Source organism: Mustelus asterias, chromosome 13 (genome assembly GCF_964213995.1).
Source record: "Mustelus asterias chromosome 13, sMusAst1.hap1.1, whole genome shotgun sequence".
NCBI lineage: Eukaryota > Metazoa > Chordata > Chondrichthyes > Carcharhiniformes > Triakidae > Mustelus > Mustelus asterias.
In genome coordinates, this window is record NC_135813.1 from 43267815 (window position 1) to 43283831 (window position 16017).

The 16017-nt window shown below is 45.3% G+C and overlaps 1 protein-coding gene across 1 annotated transcript in view; it reads right to left on the bottom strand.

Moving 5' to 3' along the window:
- pnpla7b (patatin-like phospholipase domain containing 7b) overlaps positions 1-16017 on the bottom strand; it is a 320408-nt gene that overhangs the window by 116478 nt on the left and 187913 nt on the right. Inside the window, exon 25 of the mRNA XM_078226670.1 lies at positions 4375-4493. Within this exon, the coding sequence (XP_078082796.1) occupies positions 4375-4493 (119 nt within the window). The remainder of the gene's footprint in view (positions 1-4374; positions 4494-16017) is intronic.

Below are 16017 nucleotides of genomic sequence, written 5' to 3' on the forward strand. Positions count from 1 at the left end.
ATTCAACCTTTTTTTCCATGGAACCTAAATCATCTCTCACTACCGCCCTGATATCATCCTTAAACATCAGAGCTACACCACCTCCCTTACCTTCCTGTCTGTCCCTCCGAACAGTTTGATACTCCTGGATATTCAACTCCCAGTCGTGACCATCCTGCAACCATGTCTCTGTAATGGCCACCAAATCATACTCGTTCGCAATGATTTGTGCCGTCAACTCATTTACCTTGTTTCGAATGCTACGAGCATTCAGATAAAGTGCCCTTATGCTAGTTTTTGTACCTTCTTTTTGAATTCTAACACTTCCATTAATAACATCTCCTGATTTGCCTTCCTTTTAACTTTTTTCCTGATTTTTGATGTAGTTGGAACATTCTCCCCACATTTTGTCCTTGCTCCCTCCTTCTCGGACTCCTTACATAGGTTCCCATCCCCTTGGCATATTAGTTTAAACCCTCCCCAACCGCTCTAGCAAACACTCCCCCTAGGACATCAGTCCCAGTCCTTGTAGAGCTATTGTAGAGATCTTTGTTAAGGGTTATACATTATGATTGTTTGTTTCTTGTTTGTAATTGATAAAAGTTCGCACTAATTTTCTTACTATACACGTTAACTATATTCTTAAATAAACGTTGTTTGTTTAGTGGGACATTTAAACCATACCTGAAGCGAAACATATCATGCTTATCCTAGCCAAATTCAAGATGCTAAACCTATGATCCAGGCGGGCTCCATAAAACACTTTGGAGTTTCTGACCTGGACCATAACAGGTGGCTGTGACAATCAAAGATGTGGAAGACTGTACTACCATCTTCAGAGGAACACAACCTTTCTAAACACTGCTGGCTACATTTGAACTCCTATTTGTACCTGGACAGTTCTGTTGATTCAGCTGGTATAATCAAAACTTGAGTCAATCAGATCAGGAAATCCACATTTGATCCCAGGCTCTGCTGACTCTTGCATGATATCAGTGGCGCTACACTGAACTTCAGAGCCCAGATTGAGAGAACAACAGTTTCCGCTCTGGAATAGCTACCCATTGATCCTTGTTGGAGGGTGAGGATAGAGTTGAGTTTGGTTCTGATGCTGCCACAGTTCAATAGCCAGATGATGCACAGTGCTTTGATTCATACAGGAAGAAAGGCCAGGTGGGTGAGACACAAAAGGTTACCCAAGAGACAGTGCCATGCAGAGGGGAAAGGGGAGAAGAACTGTAGTTAGGAGAGAAGTGATAGGACTGTCGTGCAACACATTTAACTAGAAGCCCAATCACACTGACAATCTCCAATCCTGTGCCTGGGTTTGATCTAAACTGTGGTTATCAGAGCTGACAGTCCAGTGTTGTAAATGCACCACCGCACCCAATCCACTGGGGATAGCTTTGAGCAGCTGTGCAATTGTTAATTTAACATGATTAAAAATGAAGCTTTTAATTAAACTTGGATTTTATTAAAAACAAGATCAGATGGTAGAGCTCGTGTGTTAGTGAGCTATTTTGCATTTCAATGAAAAAGCAATCACAAACTTAGAAAGAATCTCAGTTTGCTCAAAGTTCTGAATCTGAACTTGGTGATGTGATTCCACCTGGAGATCTCACAGAAGACACGGGACTGTGATTACTCACGGCCCTTCAAGGTGACAGCTGTTGTAATATTCAGTGACTCGCTTTAAATAAAAACTAGTCTTTGGTCCCCAGAGTTAACCTAATGATTTAAAATGCCGAATAGGGAAAAACAATAATGATGCGGTGACTGCTTCTTGTCCAGACTGGGGATCGCTGCCTGTTGTGAAACTGCAAATATCACAGAACACGCTATTCTGAAAACTGCACCCAGGTACAGACCAGTTCATGGATGGATTGGACTGAAATATTGTACCATTGCTGAAGTTGTGAGTGGTGTTCACGTCTCTTCCACCTTCTTCCATTGGGAAAAAAATACAAAAGTCTGAGGTCACGTACCAACCAACTCAAGAACAGCTTCTTCCCTGCTGCTGTCAGACATTTGAATGGACCTACCTTGCATTAAGTTGATCTTTTCCTACACCCTAGCTACGACTGTCACACTACATTCTGCATTCTCTCCTTTCCTTCTCTGTGTACGGTACGCTTTGTCTGTATAGCGCGCAAGGAACAATACTTTTCCTTGTATCCCAATACGTGACAACAATAAATCAAATCAAAAAATCTACACACATACAAACATACTTCCCAATACAAAAACCTCACCCAGTCAACAGTTAAAAAGAGGAATCACAGTGTTCATTATTCACAGACACAGAACCTGTATCCAGACAGCAAGCCTCCAGTCTGTATAGTTCACTGAAATTAACATTCATTGAGTTTTACACTGCTGACCCTGGAATGTTACTGCACTCTTACCCACCTCTATTGCATTTCTAAATGTTTTACGCAGGAACTGTAAGTCAGTCACTGTGAAAGATGTGTACAATCAAACAATTATCAATCTATTGGTAAGGGGGGGGGGTAGGAAATACAGTATGCTCAATGTCTGTTTGAAGCCTCCTTTTCAAGACTGGACTCCCTCAATGTAACTGGCACTTGGTCTGCCCTCCTGATCACTCCATCTCCCGAGTCCACTCTAAACCTCACATTATCCTGGTCGAGTACTCAGGTCCTGCACTCAACCCTGGAACACCTAGATAACAAAGACACCTATGTCAGGCTCCTACAGCTCAGCCTTCAACACCACTATTTCTACGAAACTCATCTCCAAACTCCATGGCCTGGGGCTCGGCTCCTCCCTCCGTGACTGGATCCTGAACTTCCTAACTCTCAGACCACAATCAGTAAGGATAGGCAACAACAACACCTCCACGATCATCCTCAACACCGGTGCCCCACAAGGCTGTGTTCTCAGCTCCCTACTATACTCCTTTATACACCTATGACTGTGTGGCCAAATTCCCCTCCAATTCGATTTTCAAGTTTGCTGATGACACCACCGTAGTGGGTCGGATCTCAAACAATGACGAGACAGAGTACAGGAATGAGATAGAGAATCTGGTGAACTGGTGTGGCAACAATAATCTCTCCCTCAATGCCAATAAAACGAAGGAGATTGTCATCGACTTCAGGAAGTCTAGTGGAGGACATGCCCCTATCTTCATTAACGGGGACAAAGTGGAAATGGTCGAGAGCTTCAAATTTTAGGTGTCCAGATCACTAACAACCTGTCCTGGTCCCCCCTTGCCGACACTATAGTTAATAAAGTCCACCAATGCCTCTGCCTTCTCGGGAGAGTAAGGAAATTTGACATATCCGCTACGTCTCTCATCAACTTCTACAGATGCACCACTGCATCGGTAGAAGTTGTATCGCAACTTGGTATGACTCCTGCTCTGTCCAAGACCGCAATAAATGACAATGGGTCAGGAATGTAGCCCAATCTATCACTCAAACCAGCCTCGCACCCACTGACTCTGTCTACACTTCCCGCTGCCTCGGAAAAGCAGCCAGCATAACTAAAGACCCCATGCACCCCGGACATTCTCTCTTCCACTTTCTTCCCTTGGAAAAAGATACAAAAATCTGAGGACACTTCCCAACCAACTCAAGAACAGCTTCTCTCTGTTGCCATCAGATTTTTGAATGGACTTGCCTCACATTAAGTTGATCTTTCTCTGCACCCTAGCTATGACTGTAACACTACATTCTGCACTTTCTCCTTTCCTTCTCTATGAACAGTATGCTTTGTCTGTATAGCGCAATAACCAATACTTTTCACTGTATACTAATACACGTGACAAAAATAAATCAAATCAAAATCCTGATTACCTCCTCCCAACTCCCAGGACCTGAGGGAACATACCTGCTCAACTTGCAATGCGCTTGGCTCTGAACTGTCCTCTGGAATGGCCTAGCATACGATTCAGTTCAAGGATAATTAGGGGTGGGCAAAAAATGCTGGCCTTGCCAGTAATGCCCACATTTCATGAACGAACAACAAAACACTTGCCCTTGTGGAACCAGCTCAGTTCCTCAACGTAGATCAATAGCTGTAGCCTTCTGACAATGTACCATGGAAGCCCAATTTCAGGGAAACCTTGGGTGCTGAGACACCAGCACGCAGCCTAATGAGCCGACCCAAATTCGCACTCCATGTCTTCAAGAAGAAAGCTTTGGGGAAGTAAACAGCAGGATAGTAGAGGTGCCCCCTGATTTAAATGTGCGAATCTTCAGCCCTGTGTAACTCTACCCAAATAAAGCAAGAAATAGTAACGGTAGGTTAAGAAATGGAAAACAGCTGGAAAATGGAGAAAAGCCTTGGTGGTTTCTGGAGGTTTACTTGCAGTCAGTTTTAGATTGTAAGTTTAGCAAAAGGTGAAATATTTCCACAATCAAGACTCACCTGGCCCCCCCACCTCCCAGCACCAGTGCAATGCAATTGCCAGTAAGGGTCCTGGCTAACCGGGAGAAATCCGAGTGCCGATCAGGCAGCTTCTGGGAGATCCTTTGGTACATCTCGAGCTGAGAAAACACAAGATCAAAGAGTACCATGAGGCAGTTTGACAGTGGTATAAGTGACCTCAGTGTCTGAGTTAGCTACAACATCAAAATTACATACTGCATTTTGTTAATGCGCAAAGAAACTCCAACGCTCTCATTTACTTGTCTCATGTGGCACAAATTACACCTTGTGAAGCTCTTCCATTGAATTTCACTAGTTTGAGATCCTAGTTTCCATCATGGTCATCTCACAGCTGACAAACTGGACAGTTCCTATGGCCTTATGACATGTCAGTTGACAGGTGTAAAAATAACAGAGTGCTGCTGGGAGTAATGTTCCTCCTCTATCATACCAGGCTTTAGTGGAAGGATGTAACCATGGATACATGTTAAATTACTTATTAGGACAACGATATTGTGACTATGATTTTCTGCCAAGATAAAGGAAAAGGACAGTCTCGCTCTGAATTTGGCTCCATATTGTAGCCACTTTGGTAATCCAACCATCGCTCTCAATTATATCCCAGCTGTAGACTGGAGACCTCAGTAGAAAGATCCAAAATCTAAACAAGCTCCAATATTCTCAAGGCTTGAAGAAAAGGAGCCTTGCAAAGTGGTGACTGAAGATCAAAGAGCAAGGAATGGGCACTCCAACAATGATACTCTCACTCACTCAACCAACCTTTGTGCAAACCTTTATTAAATATCAAGATAAGCAGAATGGAAAATTCTGAGATTTGGAGGGTGAATTTCTTTAGGGGTGCACTGCTAGAGGTTTTAAAGTTTACACAAGTTTCGGAGGCATTCACCTTCACCCCAACATTGAGCCCAGTTTGAAACACTGCAGTACTCATGCGGTTTGCTTTAATCCATTTCCATCAGGTCAGGGTAACATGCCCTAATTGAATCAGCAGAATCTGTGCATCTGGATGAGAGAAATTACTTTTGTAAAGCGACAGTCATCAACTCACACTTCACTGGCTCCCTGCATAATTCATCTTCCACAGTTAACTTCGTCATCAATCGCCCAGCACTAACTGGTGTTCTCAGCATTAGTGCTGCTTGAATTGGTGTCAATTTTCTCCCACAGCTGATGCTTTAAGTCTAACTTCAATTAGAATTTAATTTTAATCTACTTGAAAATTTATTTAACTTGTTACAACCTAGATGCCCCCCAGTGGTGAACAAGGTTACAGTACACAACTCACTTGTCTGCTTGATCAGGGACCCAATCCACCATCTCAAACATTCACTTCTTCTATTACCAGAGCCCAGTGGCAGCAGTGTGCAACATCTAGTGATGTACTGCAGCTACTCACCAAGACTCCTTCCACAGCACCTTCCAAACCTTGACCTCAACCACCTGGAAGGACAGGGGCAGCAGACGCATGGGAACACCATCACCTGCAATTGCCCCTCCAAGTCACTCACCATCCAGATTTGGAATCATATCACCACCCCTTCATTGTTGTTGAGTTAAAATCCTGGAACTGCCTTCCTAATGCCACCATATGTATACCCACACCAAAGAGACTGCAGTGGTTCAAGAAGATGGCTCACCATCACCTTCTCAAGGGATAGGCAACAAATGCTGGCCCTTGCCAGTGATGTTCAGCTCGAGTGGAAGAATTTTTTTTTTTTCACACTGTCCCCTTGAGAGTGGGTCAATGCTCTCTGTTGTTAAGCAATGGACCTAATATTTGGATTGTGACTCAAACTATTTATAGTTACCAAATTATATGTAGCTTCCAATTGTTATGGTTCAGGTTAGAAACTCCAAAGCGTTTTATGAAGCCTGCCTGAATCATCAGTTTTGCAATTTGTATTTGGCTAGGATAAACATATGATGTTTCACTTCAGGTATGATTCAAATGACCCAGGAGGGAGCTTTTATCAAACAAAGCGTATTTAAGAACACAGTTAATATGTATAGTAAGAAAATTAGCAAGAACTTTTATCAATTACAAACGAAACAAAACAGCTATAATGTATAACACTTAGATATTTAATGTGTTCCAATCAAACAAAAACCTTTGCCACAGACAAAACCCACTAAACAGGTTCAATACAGCTCACGCGATAATGGGATTGAGGCCATTAGTTGAATTCTGCAGTCCAATGCTCTTGATACTCAGAATAGTTTGAAGACAAGACAGCTTCCCAAAATACCAGAGACACTCTGGTCCAGCCTCCAACAATAGCAGATTTTCACCCTTCAGGAATCCAACAGAATTTTCAAAACAACAGGGAGAGGGGGAAAACACTTCTTTTTAGCTTGCTGCCCCTTCTAAGACCCAAAACTCAAACCTGCAGCTCCAAACTGAAAGAGAAAATGAATCCCAGTCATCTGACCTGCTGTGGAGATGCCGGCGTTGGACTGGGGTAAACACAGTAAGAAGTCTCACAACACCAGGTTAAAGTCCAACAGGTTTATTAGGTAGCAAATACCATAAGCTTTCGGAGCACTGCTCCTTCGTCAGATGGACATTTCCACTCCATCTGACGAAGGAGCAGTGCTCCGAAAGCTTATGGTATTTGCTACCAAATAAATCTGTTGGACTTTAACCTGGTGTTGTGAGACTTCTTACTGACCTGCCCCACAGGTTTTATTTCTCCTCCCAAAAAATGACATCACCCAAGGCTGTGAGCATGACTTAAAAAAAAACTCAAAGACAAAGTAACATCACACAATATACACTGTTTTTTGCGGACACAAAGAACACGTACATACATTGTGCCTGTTCCATCTAAACAAAAGAAGTGATAGCTATTTGCTGGTTCATACCTTAGGGCAATGCCTTGACCAGAGTTCAGCTGCCTGGTTTAAATTTTCAAAACATTGCTTGGGAGTTAACTGTCAGTTATTGTTAACTGGTGCATTCTCTATGGCAACGCCTCTGCCAGAGTCCACTTGCCAACCAATCAGTACTCTCTTCTCATGCAGTATAAAGTTGCTGTTTCCTTTGATATTGGTATTCTTGCATTTGGCCTGATGAGTGCAGCACATTGAAACACTGCTGACTCTCAGTGCCAGGGACCCAGGTTCAATTCCGGTTTTGGGTGACTGAAGTTTCCATGTCCTTCCCATGTCTGTGTGGGTTTCCTCTGGGTGTTCCAGTTTCCTCCCACAGTCCAAAGATGTGTAGGTTAGGTAGATTAGTCATACTGAATGTGCAGGGTTACAGGGCTAGGGTGGAGGGGAGGGCCTGGATGGGATGTTCTTTTGGAGAGTTGGTGCAGACACGATGGGCTGTCTTTATGGTTCTACGAAGATGAAAAGCGTCGACAAAATGTCTTTTTTCAACAATATTCAAGTTCTGTGCTACCAAACGACTAATTTAACCAGCTATTTCTGCTTAGATTAGTAAGTCTGGAGCAGCAATCAATGCCACGCATCTTCATCCTTCCTTTCCCTCTCTAGTGTCTTTGAATGTGACATCCTGTTCAAAGGCACTCTCCCAAAATGCTGTGAGCTTATTTTCCATTCATTCTTTCCTTTGCTTTCCATTCCTCTCATAACAGCCCTAGCCAGTTATAAATGCTATTCTCTGTGGTTGTGGCAATGGTGCATTATCCCTCTCATGCCAAATATTGCAGAGTACCTTCTTAGAATCATAGAATCCTACAGTGCATAAGGGAGCCATTCGGCCCATTGAGCCTGCACGGTCCACAATCCTACCCAGGCTCTATCCCCATAACCCCATGCATTTACCCTGGCTAGTCCCCTTGACATTAAGGGGCAATTTAAAATGGCCAATCCACCTAACCCGCACATCTTTGGACTGTGGGAGGAAACCGGAGCACCCGGGGGAAACCCACGCAGACACGGGGAGAATGTACAAACTCAGCACAGACAGTGACCCAAGCTGGGAACTGAACCCGGGTCCCTGGCTCTATGAGGCAGCAATGCTAACCACTGTGCCGCTCTTCTCCGACACCAGCTCTTTGGGACTGCCATACCAATCTCAACATAAGCCGGTGCATCTCCAAAAACGGCTTCACTTCCTTCCCTCATCTCCAAATTTCCCCAAGGATCTACAACTTGTCCAAAGCTCTATTTTATGACATCTTGTCCTGGATTGTGTCTCTCGCCCATCACACCGTTCTCACGAAATTAAAGTTGCTCCCCATCCATTATATCTTTGCCCTTCTCTGGAACTCATTCATGGCTTCCTTCACTTCTCCTCATGGAGATACAAGTCAAGCAATTAAGGATTTGTGGAGGTGCAGAATAGACACACAAAAGTGATAACCAGCATTAAAGAAATTAGCTTGATTTAGACTCTTAGAGCTTTGAAAAGTGACAACAAGTAACATCCATTCCCTCCACCACTGGTGCACCATGACTGGAATGGGTACCATCCATGGAGTGTACCGCAGCAACTCAAGGCTTCTTCAACAGCACCTCCCAATTCAGCTGGAAGGATAACGGCAATGGGTATATGGGAATACCATCATTCCCCTCCAAGTCACATAGAACATAGAACATAGAAAGCCACAGCACAAACAGGCCCTTCGGCCCACAAGTTGCGCTGATCATATCCCTACCTCTAGGCCTATCTATAGCCCTCAATCCCATTAAATCCCATGTACTCATCCAGAAGTCTCTTAAAAGACCCCAACAAGTTTGCCTCCACCACCACCGACGTCAGCCGATTCCACTCACCCACCACCCTCTGAGTGAAAAACTTACCCCTGACATCTCCTCTGTACCTACCCCCCAGCACCTTAAACCTGTGTCCTCTCGTAGCAACCATTTCAGCCCTTGGAAATAGCCTCTGAGAGTCTACCCTATCCAGACCTCTCAACATCTTGTAAACCTCTATCAGGTCACCTCTCATCCTTCGTCTCTCCAGGGAGAAGAGACCAAGCTCCCTCAACCTATCCTCATAAGGCATGCCCCCCAATCCAGGCAACATCCTTGTAAATCTCCTCTGCACCCTTTCAATGGCTTCAATATCTTTCCTGTAATGAGGTGATCAGAACTGCGCGCAGTACTCCAAGTGGGGTCTCACCAGGGTCCTATAAAGCTGCAGCATTATCTCCCGACTCCTAAACTCAATCCCTCGATTAATGAAGGCTAGTACGCCGTACGCCTTCTTGACCGCATCCTCCACCTGCGAGGCCGATTTAAGAGTCCTATGGACCCGGACCCCAAGGTCCTTCTGATCCTCTACACTGCTAAGAATGGTACCCTTCATATTATACTGCTGCTTCATCCCATTGGATCTGCCAAAATGGATCACTACACACTTATCCGGGTTGAAGTCCATCTGCCACTTCTCCGCCCAGTCTTGCATTCTATCTATGTCTCGCTGCAACTTCTGACATCCCTCCAAACTATCCACAACACCACCTACCTTGGTGTCGTCAGCAAACTTACCAACCCATCCCTCCACTTCCTCATCCAGGTCATTTATGAAAATGACAAACAGCAAGGGTCCCAGAACAGATCCCTGGGGCACTCCACTGGTCACTGACCTCCATGCAGAGAAAGACCCCTCCACAGCCACTCTCTGCCTTCTGCAGGCAAGCCAGTTCTGGATCCACAAGGCAACAGCCCCTTGGATCCCATGCCCTCTCACTTTCTCAAGAAGTCTTGCATGGGGGACCTTATCGAACGCCTTGCAGAAGTCCATATAGACCACATCCACCGCTCTTCCTTCATCAATGTGTTTGGTCACATTTTCAAAGAACTCAACCAGGCTCGTAAGGCACGACCTGCCCTTGACAAAGCCGTGCTGACTACTTTTGATCATACTAAACTTCTCTAGATGATCATAAATCCTGTCTCTCAGGATCCTCTCCATCAACTTACCAACCACTGAGGTTAGACTCACCGGTTGGTAATTTCCCGGGCTGTCCCTGTTCCCTTTCTTGAATATAGGGACCACATCTGCAATCCTCCAATCCTCCGGAACCTCTCCCGTCTCCATCGACGATGCAAAGATCATCGCCAAAGGCTCCGCAATCTCCTCCCTCGCCTCCCACAGTAACCTGGGGTACATCCCATCCAGTCCCGGCGACTTACCAACCTTGATGCCATTCAATAGTTCCAACACATCCTCTTTCTTTATGTCCACATGCTCGATCCTTTCTGTCCACCGCAAACCAGCAGTACAACCACCCAGGTCCCTTTCCACCGTGAATACCGAGGTAAAGTATTCATTAAGCACCTCCGCCATTTCTAACGGTTCCGCACAAACTTTTCCCCCTTCACCTTTTAAGGGTCCTATGCCTTCACATCTCATCCTTTTACTCTTGACATATTTGTAGAAAGCCTTGGGATTCTCCTTAATCTTACCCGCCAAGGTCTTCTCATGACCCCTTCTCGCTCTCCTAATTTCCTTCTTAAGCTCCTTCCTACATCCCGTATACTCGTCTAAATCCTTAACACCTCCTAGCTCTCTGAACCTTCTGTACGCCTCTCTTTTCTTATTCACCAGGTTCATCACAACCTTCGTGCACCACGGTTCCCGTACCCTACCAACACCCCCCTGTCTCATCGGAACGTTGTCATGCAGAGCTCCAGACAAACATTCCTTGAAAATCCTCCACTTTCCTTCGGTACTTTTCCCCAAGAATGCCTCCTTCCAATTTACCCGTCTAATTTCCTCCCTGATGACACTGTATTTCCCTTTACTCCAGAGAAACACTTTCCTAGCCTGCCTGATCCTATCTCTTTCCAATGCTATCGTGAAGGAGATAGAATTATGATCGCTATCCCCAAGATGCTCACCCACCGAGAGATCCTCCACCTGTCCAGGTTCATTAGCCAGCACCAGATCAAGTACAGCCTCTCCTCTAGTAGGCTTATCCACATACTGTGTCAGGAAACTCTCCTGGACACACCTAACAAACTCCTCTCCATCCAAACCCCTAGCCCTAGGGATATTCCAATCTATGTTTGGGAAATTAAAATCTCCCATCACGACAACTCTGTTATTCCTACATCTCTCCAGGATCTGTTTCCCCATCTGCTCCTCAACATCTCTGTTACTATTGGGTGGCCTATAGAAAACACCCAGCAAAGTTACCGACCCCTTCCTGTTCCTAACCTCCACCCACAGAGACTCCGTAGTCAATCCCTCCACGACGTCCACCTTCTCTACAGCCGTGACACTATCCCTGATCAACAGTGCCACTCCCCCCCCTCTCTTGCCTCCCTCCCTGTCCTTCCTGAAACATCTAAAACCCGGCACCTGAAGCACCCAGTCCTGTCCCTGAGACATCCAAGTCTCCGTAATGGCCACCACATCACAATTCGAAGCAGCAATCCACGTTCTAAGCTCATCCACTTTATTCACTACACTCCTGGCATTAAAATAGACACATCTCAGACCTTCAGCCTGAGCACTTCCCTTCTCCATCACTCGTCTAACCTCCCTCTTACCCTGTCTACATTCCTTATCTATTTGCGAGCTAACCTCCTCGCTCTCAGTCCCCTCATTTCGATTCCCTCCCCCCAACCTTTCTAGTTTAAAGTCTCTCCAGTAGCCTTAGCCAACCTTCCCGCCAGGATATTGGTCCCCCTGGGATTCAAGTGCCACCCGTCTTTTTTAAACAGGTTACACCTGCCCCTAAAGAGGTCCCAATGATCCAAGTACCCAAATCCTTGTCCCTTGCTCCAGTCCCTCAGCCACGCATTCATTCTCCACCGATTCCTGTTCTCACTCTCCCGCGGCACAGGCAGCAATCCCGAGATTACTACCTTTGCATTCCTCTTTCTCAGCTGTCTACCTAACTCCCTATATTCTCTTTTCATGACCCCTTCCCTCTTCCTACCTATGTCAGCAGTACCTATATGCATCACGACCTTCGGCTCCTCTCCCTCCCCCTTCAGGATTTCTGGGACTCAACCAGAGACATCCCGGACCCCTGCACCAGGGAGGCAAACCACCATCCGAGAGTCCCGTCTGTGTCCGCAAAAACGCCTATCTGACCCCCTCACCGTACAGTCCCCAATTAGCACTACCCTCCTTTCCTTACCCTTTTGCACTACTGGGCCAGGCTCAGCTCCAGAGACACTGCCACCGCTGCTTCCCCCAGGTGGGCTGTCCTCCCCAGTAGTACTCAGACAGGAGTACTTATTATTAAGGGGCACATCCACCGGGGTGCTCACCATCAACCGAGCTTTCTCCTTCCTCACTGTTACCCAGTTACCCTCCTCCCGTGGTCCCGGTGTGACCACCTGCCGATAGCTCCTGTCAATGACCTCCTCACTATCCCTAACCCGGCGAAGGTCCTCGAGCTGCAATTCCAGTTCCCTAACATGGTCCCTTAGGAACCGCAGCTCAACACACCCAGCACAGATATGGTCGTCCGGGAGGCTAGGAGCCTCCAGGACCTCCCACATCCTACATTGGGAACAACATACTGGCCTCACACTCATAATTGCCCTTTTAAACACACAGGGGAAAAAAAAGTGAATGAAAATATCATTCATAATATCTGACTTGCACATAGAAATCACAGAAGTCATAGAATCCCTACAGTGCAGAGGGAGGCCATTCGGCCCATCGAGTCTGCACCGACAACAATCCCACCCTGGCCCTATCCCCATAACCCGACGTATTTACCCTGCTCATCCCCCCCGACACCAAGCGGAAATTTAGCATGGCCAATACATCTAACCCACACATCTTTGGACTGTGGGAGGAAACCCACGCAGGCATGGGGAAAACGTGCAGACTCCGCACAGACAGTGACTCAAGCCAGGAACCGAACCCGGGTCCCTGGAGCTGTGAGGCAGCAGTGCTAATCACTGTGCCACCGCCCCAAACATATAACAGAGTTTACAAATGGTACAAAATTCAGCAATATAGTAAACAATAAGGAGAGTAGCAGATTTCTATCCGATGAGAAGAATGAGGAGAGGCAATATGATCAAAAAAGTACAATTCTGAAAGGGCTTATAAAGGAGCTGAGAGGTCGTGTGTATATGCATTTACATTTCTGAAGGTGGCAGGACAAGTTGAGGAGGTTCTGAAAAGGCATATGTTATTCTTGACTTTATTACTGGAGGTACAGGGAAGGAAGTTTTCCTAAACCTTCATAAAGCACTGACTGGGCTTCAGCTGCTGCATTAAGTTTGGAGAACAGAGACCACTCCATCTGACGAAGGAGCATTGCTCCGAAAGCTTATGGTATTTGCTACCAAATAAACCTGTTGGACTTTAACCTGGTGTTGTGAGACTTCTTACTGTGCTTACCCCAGTCCAACGCCGGCATCTCCACATCATAAGTTTGGGCACCACACTTCAAAATCATAAATGGTTTTGATGAAGGAAGGGAATAAGGAGAGAGTGTTTTCAATCACTGAAGGGTCAGTATGTGGAGGACACAGATTGAAGGTGATTGGCAAAGGACACGAGGAAACCCTTTGTTTTTTTGTAAACGGTGTGTTGTGATCTTGAATGCGCTGCATGAAAAGGTGAAGGAAGCAGATTGAATTGAAACATTTAAGGGAATTAGATAAAATTGAAGTGGGGAATTTACAGAGCAATGGGGAAAGAGCACCAGGGTTAGACTAATTGAATAGCTTGACCAAAGAGCCAGCACAATCATGATGTGCCAAATGGCCTCTTTCACGCTGCATCATTCTATATTGCTTCACCTTTGTTATTGCAGGATCAAAATACTGGAGCTCCCCCAACTACACGTGGACTGCAGCGTCAAGAAAGTGGCCCACATTGACCTTTTTAAGGACAAGTAGGATTAGCAATAAATGCCAGCCTTGTTGAATAAAAACAATCTGCAAACAAGTATGAGATAGTAAGCAGTACAAAATGGTAAACGCAGAGTGACTCCACATTAAGCCCAGACAGTTTGAGGGTCATCAGAAAAAGACATTGAGGACTGATAAGGAAAGTGATCAGTACATGGAACAGACCTTCAAGTGGCGTTGAGGGGCAGAAACTCTGGAATGATTGAAAGAGCAGTTAGATGCTGTGGGAGAGGCAGTGATGGATGGAATAGTCTTCTTCATTCGCATCGATTAATAGGTGTTGACCATATTGGCAAAGGATTGGAAATGGTTGATCCCAGAAGTTTGTGTGGCGTGCACTTTACTTTTACCTCCCTTTATAAATGGATGATATGGATTTGATTATGGGAACGCAATACTGAAACTTATCAAGAAGCAAGAAGTGTGAAAGATTTTAGCAGGAGATGGATAGGTTAGCAGAATGGGCAGAACGGTGACGGATGCAATTTACCCCAGAGAATTGTGACATGTTGCACCATGGGGGTAGTGAAATAAGGAATGAGAGATGACAGAAAGACACAAACAGTATGGTGGGTCAGAGAGAGAGTTAGGGGTTCCATGTACTGACTTGGCCACATTCACTTGATGGATGATGACCGTACACCCAAAGACCTTCAGTGCGGTGAACTGACCACTGGGTCATGACCCCCTGGGTGACTATAGCTCTGCTACAAGGGCACTGGCAAGTGAGATATGAAGCTGGCAATTATCAAACCTGACAACTGGGAGACAGTGACCTCTGCTTGGATGGGCATTGGAAGAGGTGAGAAGAAACAACAAGGAGAGGCTGAGGAGAAAACAGAGGCCAGTGAATCTGTACCTCCTTAGCTCACTGCCATCCTCTGCAGCAAATGCAGGGCAGACTGCCATGCCAGAGAGAGGCTCCTGTGCCACATCAGGTGCTGCATAACAGAGTTGAACGTCACGTGCAAACCATCATCTTATGAGACAGAAAGCTGCCACATCAGGTTCAACTCCCTGACATTTAGTTTAACATTTGTTGGGAAAGTGTTAGGATCAATTATCAAGGAAGCAATAGCAGGACATTTGGAAAGTCAAAACTCTATCCATCAGAGGCAGCATGGTTTATGAAAGGCAAATCATTTTTGACTAATTTGCTAGAGTTCTTTGAGGATGTATCAAGCAAAGTGGATAATGGGGATCCTGTGGATGCAGTATATCTGGACTGCTGGAAGGCATTTGATAAGGTGCCGCACAAAAGGTTAATTCACAAGGTTAGATCACATGGGATTAGGGGTAATTTATTAGCTTGGATAGGTGATTGGCTGATGGGCAGAAGACAGAGAGTGGGGATAAATGCTTTTTTTCCTGGATGGCAAGTAGTAACTAGTGGGGTGCCACAGGGTTCGATCCCCAGCTATTTACAATGAATATTAATGACTTTGATACACGGATAGAAGGCTCTATAGCCAAATTTGCAGATTACACAAAAATAGGCGGGACAGTAAGTTGCAATGAGGAAATAAGAACCCTACAAATGGATATAGATAAGTTAGGAGAGTGGGCCAAAATGTGGCAGATGGAGTTTAACGTGGATAAGTGTGAGGTTATGCATTTTGGTCAGAAAAATGTGAAGGTGACTTATTATCTAAATGGGGAGAGACTTTGAAGTGCTCCAGTGCAGAGGGATCTGATGTCCTCATTCATGAGTCACGGAAAACTAGCATGCAGGTACAGCAGGTAATAAAGAAAGTGAATGGAATGTTGGCATTTATAACTAAAGGAATAGAATATAAAGGTAAGGAAGTATTGTTGCAA